Consider the following 18,116-nt stretch of genomic DNA (forward strand, 5'->3'; position numbering starts at 1 on the left):
CCCGGACATCAGACTCCTGGTGGGATAGCTGGGAGATATGAGGAAGGTGGTGGTCGTAATGCCACTTTTTTGTCTAGGAAAAATCACTACACATCGCGTGCCATGGGGGGGATGGTTAATGCACCTCCTGTCTACACGGACCTCACACTTTGGTTACTGCAGGAGAAATACTTCTGTTAATATATAAAGCTCCGTTCAGGATTCATTCTGAATATGAGAACACGCATTATTTGCACTTTTGCTTTAACCTTTGACCTAGAGTATCCGTTTCAGAGCCCTGTATAATATTATTAACCGTTATCAGTATTGAATATCATTAATTACAGTTCTGTCTGCCTACCAGTGTGCTGTAGTTGTGGTGCCAAATTTAGGTACTATATACGCAGCAGTGAAGCTTTAACAGGCCCTAAGCCAAGATGATTCAGGGCCCTGAGAGTGGTAGGCAGAAAAAAATCATTTATTTTGCTAACTTGTTATCAGAGATGGTGGTGGTGGTGGTGGTTGGGGGAGGGGGGGGCTAGACTGTGCCCCACCTGACATTGGAGAAAAGACAGTGTGGGCACCCCGACAAGGTCAGCAGTCAATCACATGGCCAGTACAGAGAGACAGAAAATGGCAACTAAATCTGCACCTATGGTTTGTTCAGAATAATCAGCAAACCATAGGTGCAACAACAAAAATGTCTTTGAAGGAAACCCAGGGTTCAGCTGGCCAAGAGGTTCAACATTGTTGCCCTTTTGTTTTGAGGAAACAGTTTACCACTGTGTTGTTACTTAGTCAGAATGATGAGAAGATGCAAACTAATGTACATAGATACTAAAACTGAATTAGCAACCAGGTCCAAATGGGCATCTGCCTTAGGATCACTGAGGGGACTCGTATAACACGTGACATGGGCTATTTTAATTGAATCGCAATATACAATTGGAAGACGCATACTGCTTCGTGCTGCTTGGTATTTATTTTGATAACTAATGAGGTGCCTTGGCCTAAGGAAACTATTGTCTCACCTTGTTTTGTGCATTTCTTAAGGTTTCTGTGCCTGGGGGCACCAATGCAGTATGTTTAGTATATACTAAACTGCCACCTGGTGTCAGTGTTTTGTGCTTTTCTTAGATTAGAGAAAAACAGAGGCAGGACAAATGGGTTTGCAAAAACCCAGGAGAAGGCAGGAAATGAAGATATTTCTGGGGCAGGACCCCCAACTGTGCCCCCCTAAGACCTACCTGCCTTGTCTGTATCTGGTTGTATTCTTTAATGCTAAAATGTCTGGCTCAAATGTCACACGAGAAAAGGAAAGGCGGAGCATAACAAAACTCCCAGGAACGGTGAACAAGAAGAAGCACAGGGCCAGTAGGGACAAGAGAACTTTAACCCCCTGACAGCATTTTGGTCTGGGGTCGTCCTTTCATGTTGCCACTGGAGGGCAGCAGCACCTTAGTCATGGGTATTTTAAAAGGACAGCATGACAGCTGTCAGTTGCATTGACCAAAGAAATAAGTGGCGAATTGTGGGTTTGTTTTGTTTTTAATTAGCCCTCTGATTTTAGGAAACGCATGAATCTGCTTGATCTTTTAGTTGTAGATGAATTAGGAAGAATGGCATTACCAGAAATGTGATGGTAAAAATCTAAGCATTCAAAACGGATCTGGATGATTTGTGCAAGTCACAGTGACTGAGAAACATTTGGTGCTTGGTGATAGACATCAGAGAGAAAACTACGCAGCAGCAGTGAGATTCTTTTTTAAAACATTGGCTGAATTTCCCTGGTTTAATTTTGACATGTGCAAACATGTCTGCATCTCAGCCTGCCTTTACAAAGTGCTATCCTTTCCCAGTGAGGACTCCGGCTGAAGTGGAGATCAGGTATTTCATGTTTCACTTTTAGAAACACTTCAGAGTGACTGAGCAGAAAGGTGGAGGTATAAAATTCAAAACAAAGGGATAGCTATTATTAACTTTGAAGAGGTTCTCCATTTTTTGAAAGCTTATATTTTCTATTCTGTTACTGCAAGTAGGCTAAATAGCCAATCACAACCTGTTTGCCTTGCTGCCATTTGACGAGCTGCACACAAGTAGCATGCCACTAGTAGTTTCTTCCCTTGGGCTTTGACATTACTGAACTAATGCAATGACTAAATTATTAATTTACTCTTTTATTTCATTTTTTGTGTTTATTTATGTTTCATTTTCATTCATTTTATTATTTCATTTTTTGTCATTGTTTTTGTGTTGCATGTTTTTAATTAAATTATCTTGAATAAGCCTCTCTCTCTCTTGTCCTTCAATACTCATCCACACTCAGAGTGCTGGAGGCTAGATTATTCCGGATTGTAGGAAACACTTGATAATGGAAACGTTCTTGAATGGCATGAAATGCACAATGCAATTCTAAATGCATCTACCCTGGAAACTATGCAAGCTAATCTAACCAAGCAAGTCTTGGTAAGTTTTACATGTATTATTCCTCGTACTAACTTTTACTGGCCTTCTAAAGCCATTGTGTGCTGCATAGGAACGGACCTTTAGAAACCCCTCCCCCACACACCGTTACTATTAACACTATTAATGAAATATACACTTCTGTTTATCTAAGCTAAAACATGCAATATCCTCCTGTAAGAAAAATAAAAATCTGAAAATTAAGTGGTGTAAAATGATACATCTTCAGCCAAAGATTGTATGCATTTACTCCCTTTGACCACTAGATGGAGCGCCACATCAATCTCCACTGAACAAAGTACAAAAAACGGTGAGCTGCTCATGTTTGTTGCGATGCTCTTTTATACAAATTAACCTCACGCTTACGTTTTTTATTTACTATTTACTATTTTAACTGCTGGGTTACACCTGCTTATATAGGCCCACATGTCCAGCCCCTTTTATCCCTATATAAGTTACAGTCTGGCTACAAGCTAGTGGGATACTTCCGCTGCAGCAAAGCTCGCCTCTGTTTCTCTCCTCTAGTCTCCCACAGGTGAGCGCAAACTTTATCTGTCATTTTAGGAAACGTGAACTTTTATTTTGGCGTTTTTTATTTATTTATTTATTTTATTTTAAATTTTCTGTGTTTAAATGCTCTTCAACATCTAGTTTAATAAGGAGCTACTGGAGAAGCTACATTTAGTTTTTAGAGATAAGTTAGCTGAAGGTGATTCGGAATGTTGCGCTAAGGTCACGGACTGCAGACTGTAGGCATTCAATAAACATTTACAGTATTTCACATTTCATAATCAGTGCGCTAATTTTATCCTTAATAATAATAATAATAATAATTAATAATAATATAATAATATTAATTATAATAATAATAGAAGAGGAAATGTAACAATTCTGATGCTAAGGCCTCTTAAACCTACTCTTCATGTTCAGCTTTACATAACATGTTTTACTTAAGTTAACCCTATTTGTTAAATGTCTAAATATAAATATGATTTTGTATTTTCTTATGTAGATCAGAAATAATTAATAAATATTTATTTTAATTTTTTTTTAACCAATTTTAAGGGAAGATACCTGACCTGTAAATAAGGCTGACCTGTTATAAAGTATATAGTAAGTAGTAAAGCACACTATAAGTTCATTTTTTAATTGATTAGGATACAGTTTATTAGTAAATACATCAGCATTAGAAGTATTGGTGTGTGTGATCTTGCAGGAAAACCAAGGTGAGTAAATCAGTAACAGTGTGACTTGTCAGTCTTGTGTGTGTGTGTCTGTGTGTGTCTCTGCCTAGACTTTGAAACAGGGCCCATTTACACAGCTTATGTGTTTTGAATTAATGCAAATATTTGGCAGGTAGAGGTTTTTGTGTGCTAGAGTAAATATAACTGTGCATGCAAGCACCCGAGTTGCTCAGGTTATTGATACCAGGAGAAATAAAACGGGCGGCGCGTCCTTGTGTGAACTGGGTGTGAACACCAAAACACACAGTTATCAAATTCAGCTGGCAGAGCCAGTTAAAGGCAGGCAAACATCACAATGTGCCTTTTGAAAACACACGGTGGCTCACACAGTGATTAGCACGTAGTTTACTTATTATCCGCTGGATTATGCTTTACTGAAAACTGGTGGCAAATGTTGGCAAAATGCCACACGGTGCTTTCTTCCTTTATGGATTAGTGTGTGTAAGAAAAACCTGCTGTGCATTTAGAGTGCATCTACAACTTTACAGTGCCGTCTAGCTGTGACTATATTTGTCCTCCTTCCTTTTCTCTCTCGCAGGGGGACAGGAGAGTCGAGAGTTGGAGGGCTGCCAAAAGAGGCCGGCCTGCCTTGCAGCTGAAACTTTTACAAGCCAAGCAGGAAGACACACGGAGAGCGATCGAAGAAGAAAAGGAGGAAAAGAAAAAGTGAGAAAGACATCTGAGCTCCTTTCTCTCGATCTTTCTGTCTCTCGTCTCTGTGTCTGCCTTCTGCCCGTCTCTCCTTTTCTTTTCTTCTTCCTTGTTAAAGCCATACTGTATTTGCCCGCCTTTGTTGGCAGGGGGTAAATGTAGGGCTTGAGGACAGGGCGGGAGGGAAGTAATGGAGGGGTGTGGGGACTTTGAGTTCAGAGAGTTCAGCTGAGGAGAGAAATAAATTCATAAACAACAAAGGAGACGTGACGTCAGGGTTGAGGGGCTGTCCAACCTGCTGCCTGAATCTGAGCCTCCATAGAAGAACCGGATTCTTCACACCACGTGTGCGTGTGCGTGTGTACAGTATGAACGTGTGTGTACGTGTGTGTGCGTCCATTGTCCTGTCTTTGAGAAAAGACTTGTGGTGTTCAAGCAGAGAAGCTGGGCTATTGTGGTCTGCTTTGTGTCCGCAGTTGGTGTTTGAAGACTGAGAGAAGCCTCTGGTAACGTGTGTGTTGGTATCTGTTTGGCCAGTCAGAGGACGCCGCCGCTATTATTACAGCAGCTGCGACAACGAATGAGGCGTTTCACTCGAAACAAGCTTTGCTTTTGTCTGTAATTGGTTGCTTGAATCGATGGTAGAAGAGTGTTCCTGGGTTTTTTTAGAGTTACACTCAGTATTTTCAAAATGACATCAGCTCGGAGGTGAGTGCTGATTGGTTGGCTCGGCTTGGGATACCCGCTTCAGCGCCAATGATTGGCCCGCAAGCTGGCTACAGAGAAGGTCGGCCATTAATGAGCAGATGGATTTATGTTTTCTCTCCTAATGATTGAGGTCATCTAGAGGCGACAGCTCGCTGATCCAAGATCTGCACTGGTGTTCAACTATCATGCTCGGGTGAGAAAGCAAAGGGAGACCTGGGAAGGATGCCAAAGGCAGGGGGGGGAGTATCCACCCTCCCTGCTCATTGATTCATTTAGCTGAACTCTCTGAAAGCCCTCCCTCTCACGGGGGCTGATATTATCCCCAATGGAGGGAGAGAGGACGAATTGAGGGGAGACGCAAAGAAAAACAGGCAGAACAGAGATGTCAAAAAAGACAGGAAGTCTGCCAGGAATCCTTTTGGGGAGAGAACTTGAAAAACAAAAGTCCAACAGCGCATATAAGAAATCTCAAGCCAGTTTGAGCTTCTTCAAAAAAAATCTATTGACTGTATGAACATGGTGAGATGCAACAATATGGCAGAAGTGTCGGGATCTGCTCGTCTCTCTCGCCATCTGTCTGTTGCTGCAGGATAGTATGAGTGGGGTGGACAGAGGCTTTTGGATATTGGATAATAAACGTGTACGTTAGCCGATACCTGACTGTTTTGCGTGGCCGCGTCGGCTCGCGACAGTTGACGTTTCTTCTCGTACTTTTCTTCCTTGTCTTTCTGTGGCACACTCTCAGTCTTAACTCTTTTCGCGGACTCCTCCTCTTTCTGTTCCTTCTCTCGCTACAGCATGTCACTCCCTTCCTCTTTCTGTGTCTCTGCACCCCCCACCTCCTCCCCTCCTTTTTCTCTCCTTCCCTCTTGGCAGCGGTGCCAAAGTGGGCTGGCAGACCGGAGCAAACACAGCACAGGGCAGAGCAGAGGGTGATCCAAAGGCTGGTGATTTGATTATGTGTACGTCTGTGTTCTTAACTCCTCTGTCGTTGGCGTCTTCTCGTGTTTGACTCTGTTTTGGTTGTACGCCGCTGACAGTAATGCAAGTCTGCTGCTGGTCTGTTTCGGACCTCTTTGCTGTTGGTGTGTTTGATATTGTCGTGTTTTCTTTTCGCGTGTGTTTCAGTGGCTGTGTGTGAGCAGACGTCCCTCTGTCACCTCGTGTACGGACAGACGCACTCACGCCAGTAGGAGGGGATTGTGGGAAGGGGGTGTAGCTCTCAGAGGGTGTGCTCTACTCCTCTCTTTTCCCTTCTTCCCGCCATCACGGCCCTCTTCTCCTTCAGTCGTCCGGCCCAGCCCGCCGCTCACTCCAGGCTTCAGGTATTTTCCTTTTATTAATCCTGTGACACCTTTTCCCTGCAGTCTGTCTCCCCGAGTTCCTGTCGCCCTGTTCTCTGTCCTTTATCGTGGTCTTTCTCCTAAACGTTGTCTGTTGTTATCGGTTGCCACGCCGCACTCTCCTCGGCGCCATTTTGGCTCAATGTACATAACAGGAGAAACTTTTCTAGAGCTCAGAGGGACACTGCGAGTCCCTGCTGACAGTCTTCTTTCCCCTGGTGTCCGTGTCTCTTTCTGTCTTAACCTGAACCCCTCTTTGCAGGACAGCAGGCTCTGACGGGGGGTCCACAGTATTTTCTGTGGTTTTCTGTACTGAACAGGTGTCTCTTTGGAGACGGGTAGGAGGGACGACAGGCCTTCTTGGTTACTTACTGACCTCAGAGGGTTGTGTGGTTGTAAGCTTCAGGTTAGCGTAAGTATAGGTGCTAACCAGTGTTGAAGAGCTGTTATGGGACAAGTGAGGCACAAATCTCTTATCATCCGGGGCCATGGCGATAGGTAATATAAGGACAATATTTACTTCCTTTGTTTCTAGCCACTGTAAATGTCCGATTATGGCAGAAGTTTCACAGAAACATGTTTGCTGGTGCAGTTGTCTATCCAGTTTTATGCTTTTTCAGTCTAGAGTTAGGTAGCTGCTACAACACTGCGTCATTAACATCTTTATATACTTTACATTTCAGAAGAAGCACTGGGCAGAAATGAAACTGACGAATGTTTTTGTTTTATTTGGTTTTGTTGTTGTTTTTGTTTTTTCACCAACGGTTTGACGCGCCACATGAGAAGAAGAAACTTAAAGATGAGCGGTAGCATTTATGTGACTGGTGTGTATTTAGGCAATATGTAAAGCTGTCGTATGTAAGGGTCATTTTGATTACAGCTGTATGTCAGAGACCAGAACACTGCACTTGAATTAGACAAGCGACCGTGCATATTGACCACGTTTCAATAATTTAACCAAATTTAGTTTAGTTAGTTAATATCTGCTTACTGTACATGTAATGAGGAACCTAACTGGACAACTTTATGCCAGAGCTGCATATTGCATCTAAATAGGATTTGGTGTTAAAATGGCGCCTTCGTGCCACGTGTAAACACGAACACTATCAGACCTTTTCATCATATCCCTCACAATTAGCGGCTATGCTACTCTGTCAAGTCTCTATTTTTTCTGAATGCTTATCTTTTGCATAAAGTGGCAAATGGCTGCATAACAAATGTAAACTAGTTTTTTGTTTGTTTGCTTTTTGGATTTTTTGCATATCAACATGTTGAAGACAGACGAACGTTAAGAGGAAAAAGTGCTTGAAAAAATATAGAGATCAAAAGTTACAGAGATAGAAAGAGAGGTAGGAGTGGGAGTGCTCTTTCCCCGCCCCTCTCGTATCCTCAGATGAACTTATCGTGTTGCCTCATAATGCTTCTGAGTTTTTCTCCTAGAGGCAGTCAGGCTTACTTCCTTCATTCAGCCTCGACATAGCTGATTGGCTGATATCTTGGCTGACCGACCGCGGTTTGGAGCGAAGCAACAGGAAGTTTCTCTTCTCGTGCAGGAAGCTGCAGCTGTTTCGTCCTGACATACACTGCTTTGCACTTTTGCACGCATTCTCTTTGTGTGCATGTGCACAAATATGCACGTGCACACACGCACACATGCACTGGCTTTGAAAGGGCATACCTTTCCAAGTGTTTGTGATTATATGCTGTATACGTGCATGCTTGTGTACCGTCTGCACCGTGTGGCGTTTGTAAATGCTCTAACATGTGGGCGTGTAGCGACATGCAAGGCCAGGATTCTGAGCTATCAGAAACATTTGAAACCATGGTAACCACACATCTCATTAGCACATTAGCAAAAGCATAGACAAGTGGAGATGAGAGGACAGAGAAAGTAGATGGAGAGGAGGAAAGCGACCTTCTCGTCTTTCAGATTTTCTTCATTCGGAGATTTTAGAGACACACACTAGTCATTCGAGTCCACACAGCCCAAGCCTGCAGATTGGCTGCTTGGCCTGTCAGCCATAGCTCCTTGTCTATATGTGTATCTATGGGTCAGGTTGTTGTTGGAACCTGATAGTCAGCACAGTGACTCCCATATGCTCTTGGCGTATCTGGGTCATATATCTTTTCCTCAAACAAACTGTCCAGCATGTTTATCCAGCGCTCAGGCTGACTCAACATTTGTCTGTGCAGCCATCTACTGCACACTGATCGCAAAAGACTGGAAGCCTTTTCATTTAATTACCATTCATCTAATCAAGATCAGCTGAGCTCCTTTAATGCCCACAGTTTGAGCAACTGCGCTGTGTTGTCTGTACCAGTGTACGGTTGTGTTAGCACACACATATGGCAGCATATCTCTGCATACATGCGAGCATGAGCTCTGTGTTGTGCCTAGCTAATGAGGATATACAGAACATCAGAGCGGGCACCACGCCAGGTGGGATGGTGGAGGCTCAGTGCTCCTTCGTCCTTTAATGCAGGCATATAGCGCTCCTGAGAGAGTGGGAGGATGAAAGCTTGTGTGATAAAGTCACCACGGTGCTTTTAAGAGGATCACTAAGAATGGACGTGAGTTAGCCGAGGAATCGGTCGGGGAATTCTTCACTCTGCCATCTATTGTGGCTCACTTCCTCCATCAACGCCACCGCTCCTCCCCCTCTTTAACCACCACCTCCACCTCCTTACTCCCCTTATTGAAATTCTGCCCAGCACACAGACTCTGTCCATTCTTGGCACAAAGCTCAGAGAGCGAAACACACAAGAACCTGTACCAATCGTCTGGTGCCCGTTGTGTCTGTGCCAAACGTTCTGTCTCGCGGACCAAGGGACCAGGCGAGCCAATAGGTGTTTTCCTGCCTCTGCTTCCTGCGGTAATCTGCTCCAATTTTGAGGACTTTTGTTGGCAACTGGGTATGCTGCGAGCGTTCTGAGAGTCGATAATTAACCCGTGTTTACGTTGTTTCTATCGGACGAGGAATAAATCGCCCGGTGGGGGACAAATACTGAATCCTCCCGTCAGAGGAGAGGAGCTGAGGCTGGTTTCCATTATGTTCTTAATCCTTTTTTTCACATGGGGTTCTGTTTGTTTTAATACAGAGACGGGAAGTTTGTAAAACCTGGTTCCCTTTGCTCGCCGCTTTAATGGCGTTTGCTCTTTGTTTGATGATGTTTAGAAAGAACGAAGAATGGCGTGGTCAACATTAAACCATCTGATTTTAGTCTGTGGTCCACAAAAGTCCACTTTGCCTTCTTTCTAAAAACATAATGAAGGCAAAGTGTGTCTTAAAAAGGCCTCCCAGTTTGTAACTGGTATAAAAAGACTTTATTCTGTGAGCTTTAAAGAGTAAAGTGATGCCAAAGAGCTCAAACTGTCAGAGGGTTTGGAAAGCTCAAAATACACGTGTAACTGTCACCCAGAGAAGGATGACGAGGCCGAAGCAGGAAATTACCTCCAGAAAAACATCCTGGTCACAGCAGAGTCGTGTTATCAGAGGTACGAGTGGACGAGGCCCACGTTTCTTGGCGTACGCTGAAAACCGCCGCTGTGAATTTACAAACATTTAGCCGTGATTCTGCTGTGACAGATGCACAGCTGACAGGCAGATGGGATTCACTCAGAAGGCCAGATTTCTTCAAGTTCCTCCCCCACAGACGAGAGCTGTTATCGGGACATACGTACCTGCAGACGACGGCGCCCGGCGGCCTGCACGTGACCGACCGATTTCCGCCTCACTGTTTCCAAAACAGTCGACTCCAGTTTTGCATAATTAACCCAGAAAGCTCAGAACTCCCCACAAGCATTTATTGTGCATGTTTTCATACTCGGATGTTAAATCTTCATTAACTTGACCCGTTTCTCCGAGAACACTGCGTCGTCTCAGCCTCCGAACACGGCTGCAGTCAGGGGACGTTTCTTGGCGACTGAACAGAGCTCGTAGATCTGTCACTGGCGTGGTGACAGCGTTGGGCGTCACGCCAGCGCACCCCCACCCATTCTGTCTGTCTGGTCTTCTGTAGTCAGTCTACTGCATGCTAACTATAGGCTGGTCTGGACCAAGTCTCAGGGGTTGTATGCTAATTTATGCAGGCGGTGTGCCTTCTAACCTCGTCTGTGTTAGTCTGAGGCCCCGGTCTGGCGTTTGTCTGCCACTCATTAACCCCGCAGTCGCTGGCATGTCAACCTGAAGTGCAGGAAGCTAATCTTCATCTCATGTTTAGCAACAGTTTAACTGTTCATGGCTGAAGGAGAAGCAACGACTTCCCAAATGAATCAAACTAACGGAGCAAAAAGCCTGCTGCTCTGTGAGGGCGCTGCTGAAACAGTACACGGACAGGGACACGCTGCACGCCATCGTCCAGCTGTCTGATAAGTAAAGTTAGAGTTTCCCTCGCGCTCCGTGATAGAGTGTCGTCTGGCTCTTTTGGCTTCGCCTCAGTGTTGGCACAGGACTGACTCTCCATCACTCCCGATAGAGCAGCTGTGCTTTCTTCATCACGGTGCAGCAAGCTCACGAAAACCCTAAAAGGTAGACCCCTACGGCGTTTTGAAGCAGAGCTAAAATGGCCGATGTGCAGGACGCCATTTTGTGTTTCGTTGTTGTGTTTTGGGGGGCAGAAGCCCAGCTTTGTATTCAATGAGAGGCAGCTGGTGGAAGCCATATTTGCAGGCATCTGTGTGTGTACCTCCGTCTGAGCAGCAGCCTGCGCAGGGATAGCCGCTGGAATGAGCTCAGCTTTTGGCGAAAACGGAGGATTCCTGGCACAGAATCGAGCAGCTCGCTTTTTTTCTCTCTTTCGATCACATGCCAGAGTCTCAGGAAGCCCGTGAGTTGTTTGTTGGGCTTTCACACATCAGTGCTCTCACTTTCCGTCGTCCACTTACCGTTAAATTTGTCTCTGATTTATTTTAATGGGACGTGTTTCTCCAAGACGTTCCAGAGAAACGGGGTCGAGCGTGAGGATGTGCAAATTCGGGTCTTCTTTTGTTTAGAAGCGATAAATGTTTCTCCAAATGTTGGCAGTTGGAGACTTGTTGGCGTGAGGCGTGAGCACTTTCACTCGTACCGATTTTAAACCAAATAAAACAGACAAAATGCAACGAGGCTCCTTTTTGCAGAGCTTGAATTTCAACACAATGTGAAAAATGTAACTTTTAAAAGTACACGAGAAGAACACTTGAATAACCAGATGCATGTCAGTGAGTTAGTTAATATTATTGAGCGCTTTCTGTCTTTGTGCCGTTGCAGGAAGGACACCTTTGTGGATTTTGGATGCTGAAGCAACGTGGATGCTGTCCTTGGAGCTGAGGTAGTAGATTGAATAGTTGTGGGGTTGTGTAACCTCTTTTTTAAATAACTATACAATCTACTGTCTTTCCCAAGAGACAGCCGAGTCAGCCACTCGCCGACTGCCGTCTCCAAGCAAAAACACGAGCTTTCTTATTCTTGTTCTCACGTCGAGCAGGTAAATAGGCCCAACATTTTTAGCAAGGTGAACCTGGGGTGTGTTTGACTTGGGCTCTGACAGGGTGAGGTAGTAGGTTGTATAGTTTGGTGGGTGGGACTGCACCCTGCTCAGGTGATAACTATACAGTCTATTGCCTTCCCTGAGGAGCTCACTGCACACTGAGGAACATGCAACACGTGCTCATGGCTCAAGTATGACGTTTATTGCCAGATATAATAAAAAAGGAGGAAGACACGCAGGAGGATTAGTGTTGACTGGAAGTGTTAACTTATGTGCTTTTAAAATATGTACATTTGAATAAAGTCACATTTGTCTTGAATAAGTTCAAAAATCAGTGAATGGCAGCTTGAAATTATTGTCACACACTGCAGTTGTGTCGTCGAACAGGAGCTGTGCCGTTTGTTAGTGTGTGCCGCCCTCTAGTGGACACACAGGAAATTGCTGTCTGTAGAATAAAGTTTGCACAAATATCCATAAATGGAAATCACACTCAGCCTCCCCCAGTCTATGTGATTCGCTTTAATAAAGCTTTACATGATGGTCGAACACAGATTCTATGAGTAGATAGAAACTTCCTGACAAAGTCCAAAAGGCTCCGTATTGGAGACTGGTCGTCCATCTTTATCCAGATGTGCATGTTAATGGCTCAGCTGCATGTTAATGATCTGCGAACCTGCTTTTCCCGATGGCAACAGTTTAACCACGCAAGGAAGCGCCTCCATAACTGACCGTAGGCCTGCTGGATCTTTGGGATGCGGCAGGCATAGATCACAGGGTTGACTGCTGAGTTGGCGTGAGACAGGAGAATACCTGCAACATTTGGATTGGCTAGTGTTACATTTCACAGCAAGTGGGGTTAATGAGTCACATGCTCTCGAATATTTAACAACCAGCTGCAAACTGCGTAAGAAAAAGCACTGTCACCTGCCTGTATAGAGCGTCCCCTGTGTGACCGCCTGAGGGCCTTGAAACAACAGCAGACAGTTCATCAGGTGGAGAGGAATCCAGCAGCCGGCAAACAAGATGAGGACGAGAGCCAGGGAGCAGGCCAGCCTCTTCTCCCTGAGCAGAGAGGCCTGGGTCTGAGGGCAGCTGTCCTTTAGACGTCCCTGTAGGCTCCAAAAGATTCGAGTGTAGAGGAGGGTCATGACCAGCAGGGGGGCCACGACACATCCGAGAAAGTTGAAGTAGACCATGAAAGGGAGGGAGATAACTGAGAGGAAAGTGCACGGCGGACGGGTGAAAGAAGTGGACGATGTGTTGGTAGAATCAGATGCTGGGGAGGAGTAATTGTGCCAGCCGAATAGAGGAGTGAAGCCAAGGAGACATGAAAGTATCCAGCAAACAGACACGCCGATGCATGTGTGCCTTTGTGTGGCCAAGGCTTTGTATCTGAAAGAGGGATACAGCACAATAAACCTGCAAATATCACAGTGTTTACAAAACAGGAGACCCAGAGTTCCTCACCTGAGTGGTGTGTGCAAGCGCAGGTATCGGTCCACAGCAATCGCCAGCAGTGACAGCACAGATGCCTGCGTCAACACCAGCACAACACAGCTGAGAAGCAGGCACAGCTCAGGGATTAGACTCACCCAGCCATCCAATAATACTGCAAGGGGCACAGCGGCCACACCCACAAGGAAGTCGGCCACCGCCAAGGACACGAGGAAGCAGAATGTTGGTTCCCGAAGGGAATCCCGGACACCGAAACACACAGCACACATCACCAACACGTTACCAAAGCAACACGCTGCAGCAATAAGCACTTCCAGTACCGTGTAGGCCACCCAGCTCCACGCAGCCATTAGAGCAACACGACCAGAAGCTGTTACGAACGACAGAACGAGGCAGCTGAGTAACATCCAACACATTCGATGGTTTGTCTGTTGCTCCTTTTGGCTTCAATTTAGCAAAAAAGGCACCGAGCTGATACTTTTTATATGCGAACGTGCATGCGCTTGTACGTGCACAAACAGGCATGCACTCCATGGAGACACCATCTGTATTTCATCAGTAAGTGAAGAGCCTTTCCCTACTCCCAATAATGTAAATGTGGCTTTTCCACAAAAGGGGAGTGTTTCGTGCTTCGTTCGAGTTGCAGCAAGATGACATTTAAAAGTTCTGTTACGACGAGTCCAAGTAGAGATGTATCCTCAGCAAAACGTAGCGTATCGAATGAATCAAAAGCGAAAGCTTTCATGCAAACAAAGGTCCCATAAAGGTTTTTAATGGCATATAATGGTTATATTTATTACCTGAGTTACTATTACAGTTGCATTTTACTCTGAGCCTCACAGCTTAAGGATAAAAATCAGTCTTTACTAGTGGAGAGAATGATCTACAAGAGTTCATCATCTATGAACTCAAGTTTGACTGTTAAATTTTAAGCCACAAGGTACTTGGTAACCGCAGGAAAGGAAACGTGGATTTCAGGAAAAGGTAGAATTTCTTTTCTTTTGGAATGAAAATATCGAAACAAGTCAAAATCATACAGAAATAAATACATAAATACACCAAATGAGTCACTTTTACTACCTGACATTGCAAATGTGGCATGAAGAACAAACTGGAACCAAACCTGTGAGTGTGCGCTATAAATCACGTTTGATTTGTGGGCTTTTAGGATTGTATACATATGGTACTGTTGTTTATTTAACTTGGGATTGAAACTCAGTTTGGAAGCTTTATAGAAAAAAAGTCTATTTCTCATCAGAGTTTAGTGTGTGCATGTGTGTGTGCAGACTTTTAGATGTCACTGATTAACACGTCTGTTTTTAGTGGCGGTTTTTCACTGCATGCTCACTTTGCATACGGTTTTGGCTGTGGCTGCAGGTCTGTCCATCCATATCTGTGTTTGCTTCAGTTTGGAAGCACATCTGTGTTTATCTGAGCCACGTGCACTGTGCGGGTCGTCTTTATCATGTTAGACACACACACAAGCATACAGTCAGAGGAAAATATGTGTAGATTTATTTTATCATAAAAAAGACATTTTCAACACAAACAGATGTTTTCTTAACCAAAGAAGAAGATGATTGTAAACTGCATCTGCTAAACATCTGCGATACAGAATCACACACAAAGAAGAGAAATATGCTACTTTTATTTTGAAGGATTTAAGTTCTACTTATAAAGTAGACGTTCTACAATGACCTTTTCGATTTACATGATAAAAGCCAGATCGCCTCTCCCACCTCGCCTGTACCTGAAGTTTGCATTTACAGTTCATCCCCTCACACTGAATACAATGTGGGTCTGTATGCATAACTGACTCTGAGCTGCGGTGCATCCGCTTCTGGCTTTCAAATACTCAGTATTCATTTGTTATTCAAACACAGAACTATAATAAGCAGACACGAGATTCAAGGGACACCCAAAGTGATTTCCCTTCACACCCTTTGTCCTTATTCTATTTCTATGCTAACATAGATCCATTGTTTCTACGTTGTATTTGAGTCTCCCTGTAGACATTTTAGCGTCTTCTCATCAAAGCGGTAAGTGAGCTTCCGTTTAACTTTGTGAATCTCGCCTGTGCGAGAGTAGTTCCTTAGAGCCCGTGCCATCTTCTGGTACGTCATGGGCTTGCGGTTCCCCTTTCGCCGACCCCACAGCTGGGCCAGGCTCTCCTTGTTTTGGGAAGAGAACTGAAATGTGCCAGAGGAGGACTGGACCCACCAGATGCAGCTACGCATCGATGGCGTCTGAAGCATCTCAAACAGGAACTGGAACAGCCGCTCCTTCCTCTTTCCTTGGGAGGAAAAAGGGGATGTAAATACAAATGTGAGGTAACTCTGTCTCATATGTGCATGAAAGCAGAATGTGTGTGGGAGACGTTTGGTATTTGTAGGCTGCTGAGAGTTTTAGTTCTTACATGTTCAAATGTGGTTCTGTCTATGTCTGTGTTTGTGTGTGTGTGTCTGTGTGTGTGTGTGTGTGTGTCTGTGTGTGTGTGTGTGTGTGTGTGTGCCACTCTACCTGACAGTGGTGCAAGAGGCAGGGGATCTCTGTCCTTCCTGCTCCCTGTGTCAGAGGATGGTGACGGCGAATCCTGGTACTGGGAGCTACTGGACTGAGAATCTGAGTCAATGTATCCAGATGCCTCATCGGAATATGCTGTGTGTCCCTGTGGTCAACACACACACACACAAACATGTAACTATCTTTATAAATCATATATAACACCAATGAAATGTCTCATGTCTAAGTTCTACTTCGAGTTGATCATGTCTCTCACACCGTATGAAAAAGATCATTAAGGCTAAATTTACCAGGAAGTTGAGGTTCTTGAACTTACCCACTGGTTGTCATGGGGACTGGGCCAGGCTTCGGGCTGCTGTCTGTATTCCTCACTGTGAGAGCCACAGTGCCACTCATAAGCATGCTGACCTGACCAACTATTCTCTATAGACAAACACAAAAGAGACACACACTCAGACACACTCTGGCATCTCTCTTATCTTTCCCCTCGACCATCATTACCATCATGACACTGACCTATAATTCTGCTGCCTTGGTGCGAGTGTATGTGTTGCCCCATTGAGGTCAGAGGTGATGCAGGCATGTGTGCAGGCTGGACCTCCAGTGAGTGCTCCTGCAGGTACTCCTCGATGACCTCCAGGTCAACCTCAGGGCAGGACGAAGGAGCCACTCCACTCCAGGCTCCTCTGCCTCCACTTAGCTTGATCTCGGTTGCATAAGCCATCTGACACACACGGCAGGACATAATGAACATTTGCATTTGTTGCATCTATTGTCAGCGACAGCCTGAGGCGTTACTATGACACACAACACCCGTTTGGTTTGGTTTTCTTTCTTTTTTCTCATGAAGCCCGTTGATGTTTTGTTGTGTGTTACTGTTGTGCTGTGATGCATCACACAGTGAATGATTTTGCTATCTGACGATCACTGACGGACACATTCATCAATGTTGAATGAGCCTCGGTCTGTTTAGAGCCCTAAAAAAGGAGCACAGCTCGTTCTTATAACAGGATTAATTTAAATAGCACACATTTGGAAAACTTAATCTCGCACTAATGAAATGAATTTGATCCCAGCTCTGTGCTGAAGGGTTTGTTTTGGATAAGAGCCAAGGAGCAACACTGCAAGCATGTGTGTTTTAGTTTGACTGGCAAATTTATGCAAGTGTTTGTGTTTTCATGGCCACAGATAACATGCAGGAAACCATATGGCTTAGCTTTTCATAGCCTTTTACCCTCAATCTATACATAGATGACATGGTAATATTTAAGACCAAATTGTCACTCAGATCCAGTTATAAACATATAAATAAGTTTCTATGCACAATGCCCAACAAAAAATAGAGAAAGTATCAAACAAATCTGATCAAACTCACCGTCTCCATCTCTGTCAGCATACTAAAAGGATGATCTGGAAAGAGAAGACGACCTCATCAGTTGAACCAATGGTCAAAACATGAACTGAGAAGTGAAAGAAGCCGTCACACATAAACTCTACACCACTTCTCTAACTTATCAGACACCATCATATGAAAAGAAAAGACAAAAAAAGCTGACTTGAGTGAATAAGCACAGCAAAGATCGACGTACCTGTCGAAGGCGCACTCCTGCGTGTGGTGCAGTAAAGTAATATCCTCAGGCATTAAAAGGCGGAGATGTCAGAACGTGAATGCTCACCTGTGTGATGTCCCACCTGGATGTCACCTCTCTTATACTCTATCCACACATGCCCTCCTTCCCCCTCTCATTGGCCAGTGAGGGCTGTCAAACTGGGGGGAGTGGTTTATTTTGCCTATCTATTGTCTCTTCATACAATGTAATTTTTACATTAGTATTATCCAAAGAAGTGCTACTGTACAGTCACTGTGTTTATGATTGTTTTCAGATGTACAGACGTTTAAATGACAGCAATAAAGTTTTTGTCCTGTTTTTGTAGATTGTCAGTGTTTCACATTTTAAGGGAGTCAAAGCCTGTGGTTTCTTATCATTTCATTTGGCACAGACGAGGTGCCATGGAGGACAATAATGTGGCTATATTATTTTGATTTTATATTTCTGTTGAGGTCAAACATGAAACTCATATGAGTAGGTTAAAAAATATGATATATATATAGATATATATCTATATCTATATATATCTATATATAGATATAGATATATATAGATATATATACATATATATAGAGATATATATATATATGTATATATAGATATAGATATATATCTATATATATATATAGATATATGTATATATAGAGATATATAGATATATATCTCTCTAT

The 18,116-nt window shown here is 44.1% G+C and overlaps 2 protein-coding genes and 1 long non-coding RNA gene across 6 annotated transcripts; 1 reads left to right on the top strand and 2 right to left on the bottom strand.

The window, feature by feature from the left end:
* Positions 1 to 4,358: 4,358 nt before the first annotated feature.
* On the top strand, positions 4,359 to 12,350 carry LOC146495468 (uncharacterized). Its single transcript, XR_014871593.1, has 3 exons — positions 4,359 to 6,007; positions 6,174 to 6,370; positions 11,638 to 12,350. It is a non-coding gene; the product is annotated as an uncharacterized LOC146495468 (long non-coding RNA).
* LOC146495469 (adenosine receptor A1) lies at positions 5,537 to 14,640 on the bottom strand. The gene is given in 4 exon segments (XM_085146424.1): positions 5,537 to 12,539; positions 12,542 to 12,685; positions 12,726 to 13,249; positions 13,325 to 14,640. Coding segments are annotated over 4 exon segments (1,116 nt in total). The 5' UTR covers positions 13,729 to 14,640; the 3' UTR covers positions 5,537 to 12,495.
* Positions 14,641 to 14,810: 170 nt separating this feature from the next.
* On the bottom strand, positions 14,811 to 17,932 carry LOC146495470 (uncharacterized). Of its 4 annotated transcripts, XM_085146421.1 has the most exons (6): positions 17,425 to 17,932; positions 17,211 to 17,245; positions 16,352 to 16,559; positions 16,152 to 16,258; positions 15,833 to 15,980; positions 14,813 to 15,605 (listed from the first exon to the last, which is right to left on the bottom strand). In XM_085146421.1, the coding sequence occupies exons 2-6, from the start codon at positions 17,229 to 17,231 to the stop codon at positions 15,298 to 15,300; spliced, it is 792 nt and encodes a 263-aa protein (XP_085002547.1). In that variant the 5' UTR covers positions 17,232 to 17,245; positions 17,425 to 17,932; the 3' UTR covers positions 14,813 to 15,297. The 4 variants fall into 4 exon arrangements, with proteins under 4 accessions (XP_085002546.1, XP_085002549.1, XP_085002545.1 ...); XM_085146420.1 differs by having other exon boundaries at positions 14,811 to 15,605; positions 16,352 to 17,245; XM_085146423.1 differs by having other exon boundaries at positions 14,811 to 15,605; positions 17,211 to 17,932.
* Between the last annotated feature and the right edge of the window lie 184 nt (positions 17,933 to 18,116).

Source organism: Neolamprologus multifasciatus, chromosome 20 (genome assembly GCF_963576455.1).
Source record: "Neolamprologus multifasciatus chromosome 20, fNeoMul1.2, whole genome shotgun sequence".
Lineage (NCBI taxonomy): Eukaryota > Metazoa > Chordata > Actinopteri > Cichliformes > Cichlidae > Neolamprologus > Neolamprologus multifasciatus.

Bases quoted from the DNA above. Each gene is read 5' to 3' on its own strand.
- LOC146495470 (XM_085146420.1), bottom strand. From the start codon at position 16,604: ATGCAACAAATGCAAATGTTCATTATGTCCTGCCGTGTGTGTCAGATG. The intron at 15,981-16,151 runs GTAAGTTCAAGA...TGTTGACCACAG, and splicing joins GTCCCCATGACAACCAGTGG to GGACACACAGCATATTCCGA. The intron at 15,606-15,832 runs GTAGAGTGGCAC...TTTCCTCCCAAG, and splicing joins GCCTCTTGCACCACTGTCAG to GAAAGAGGAAGGAGCGGCTG.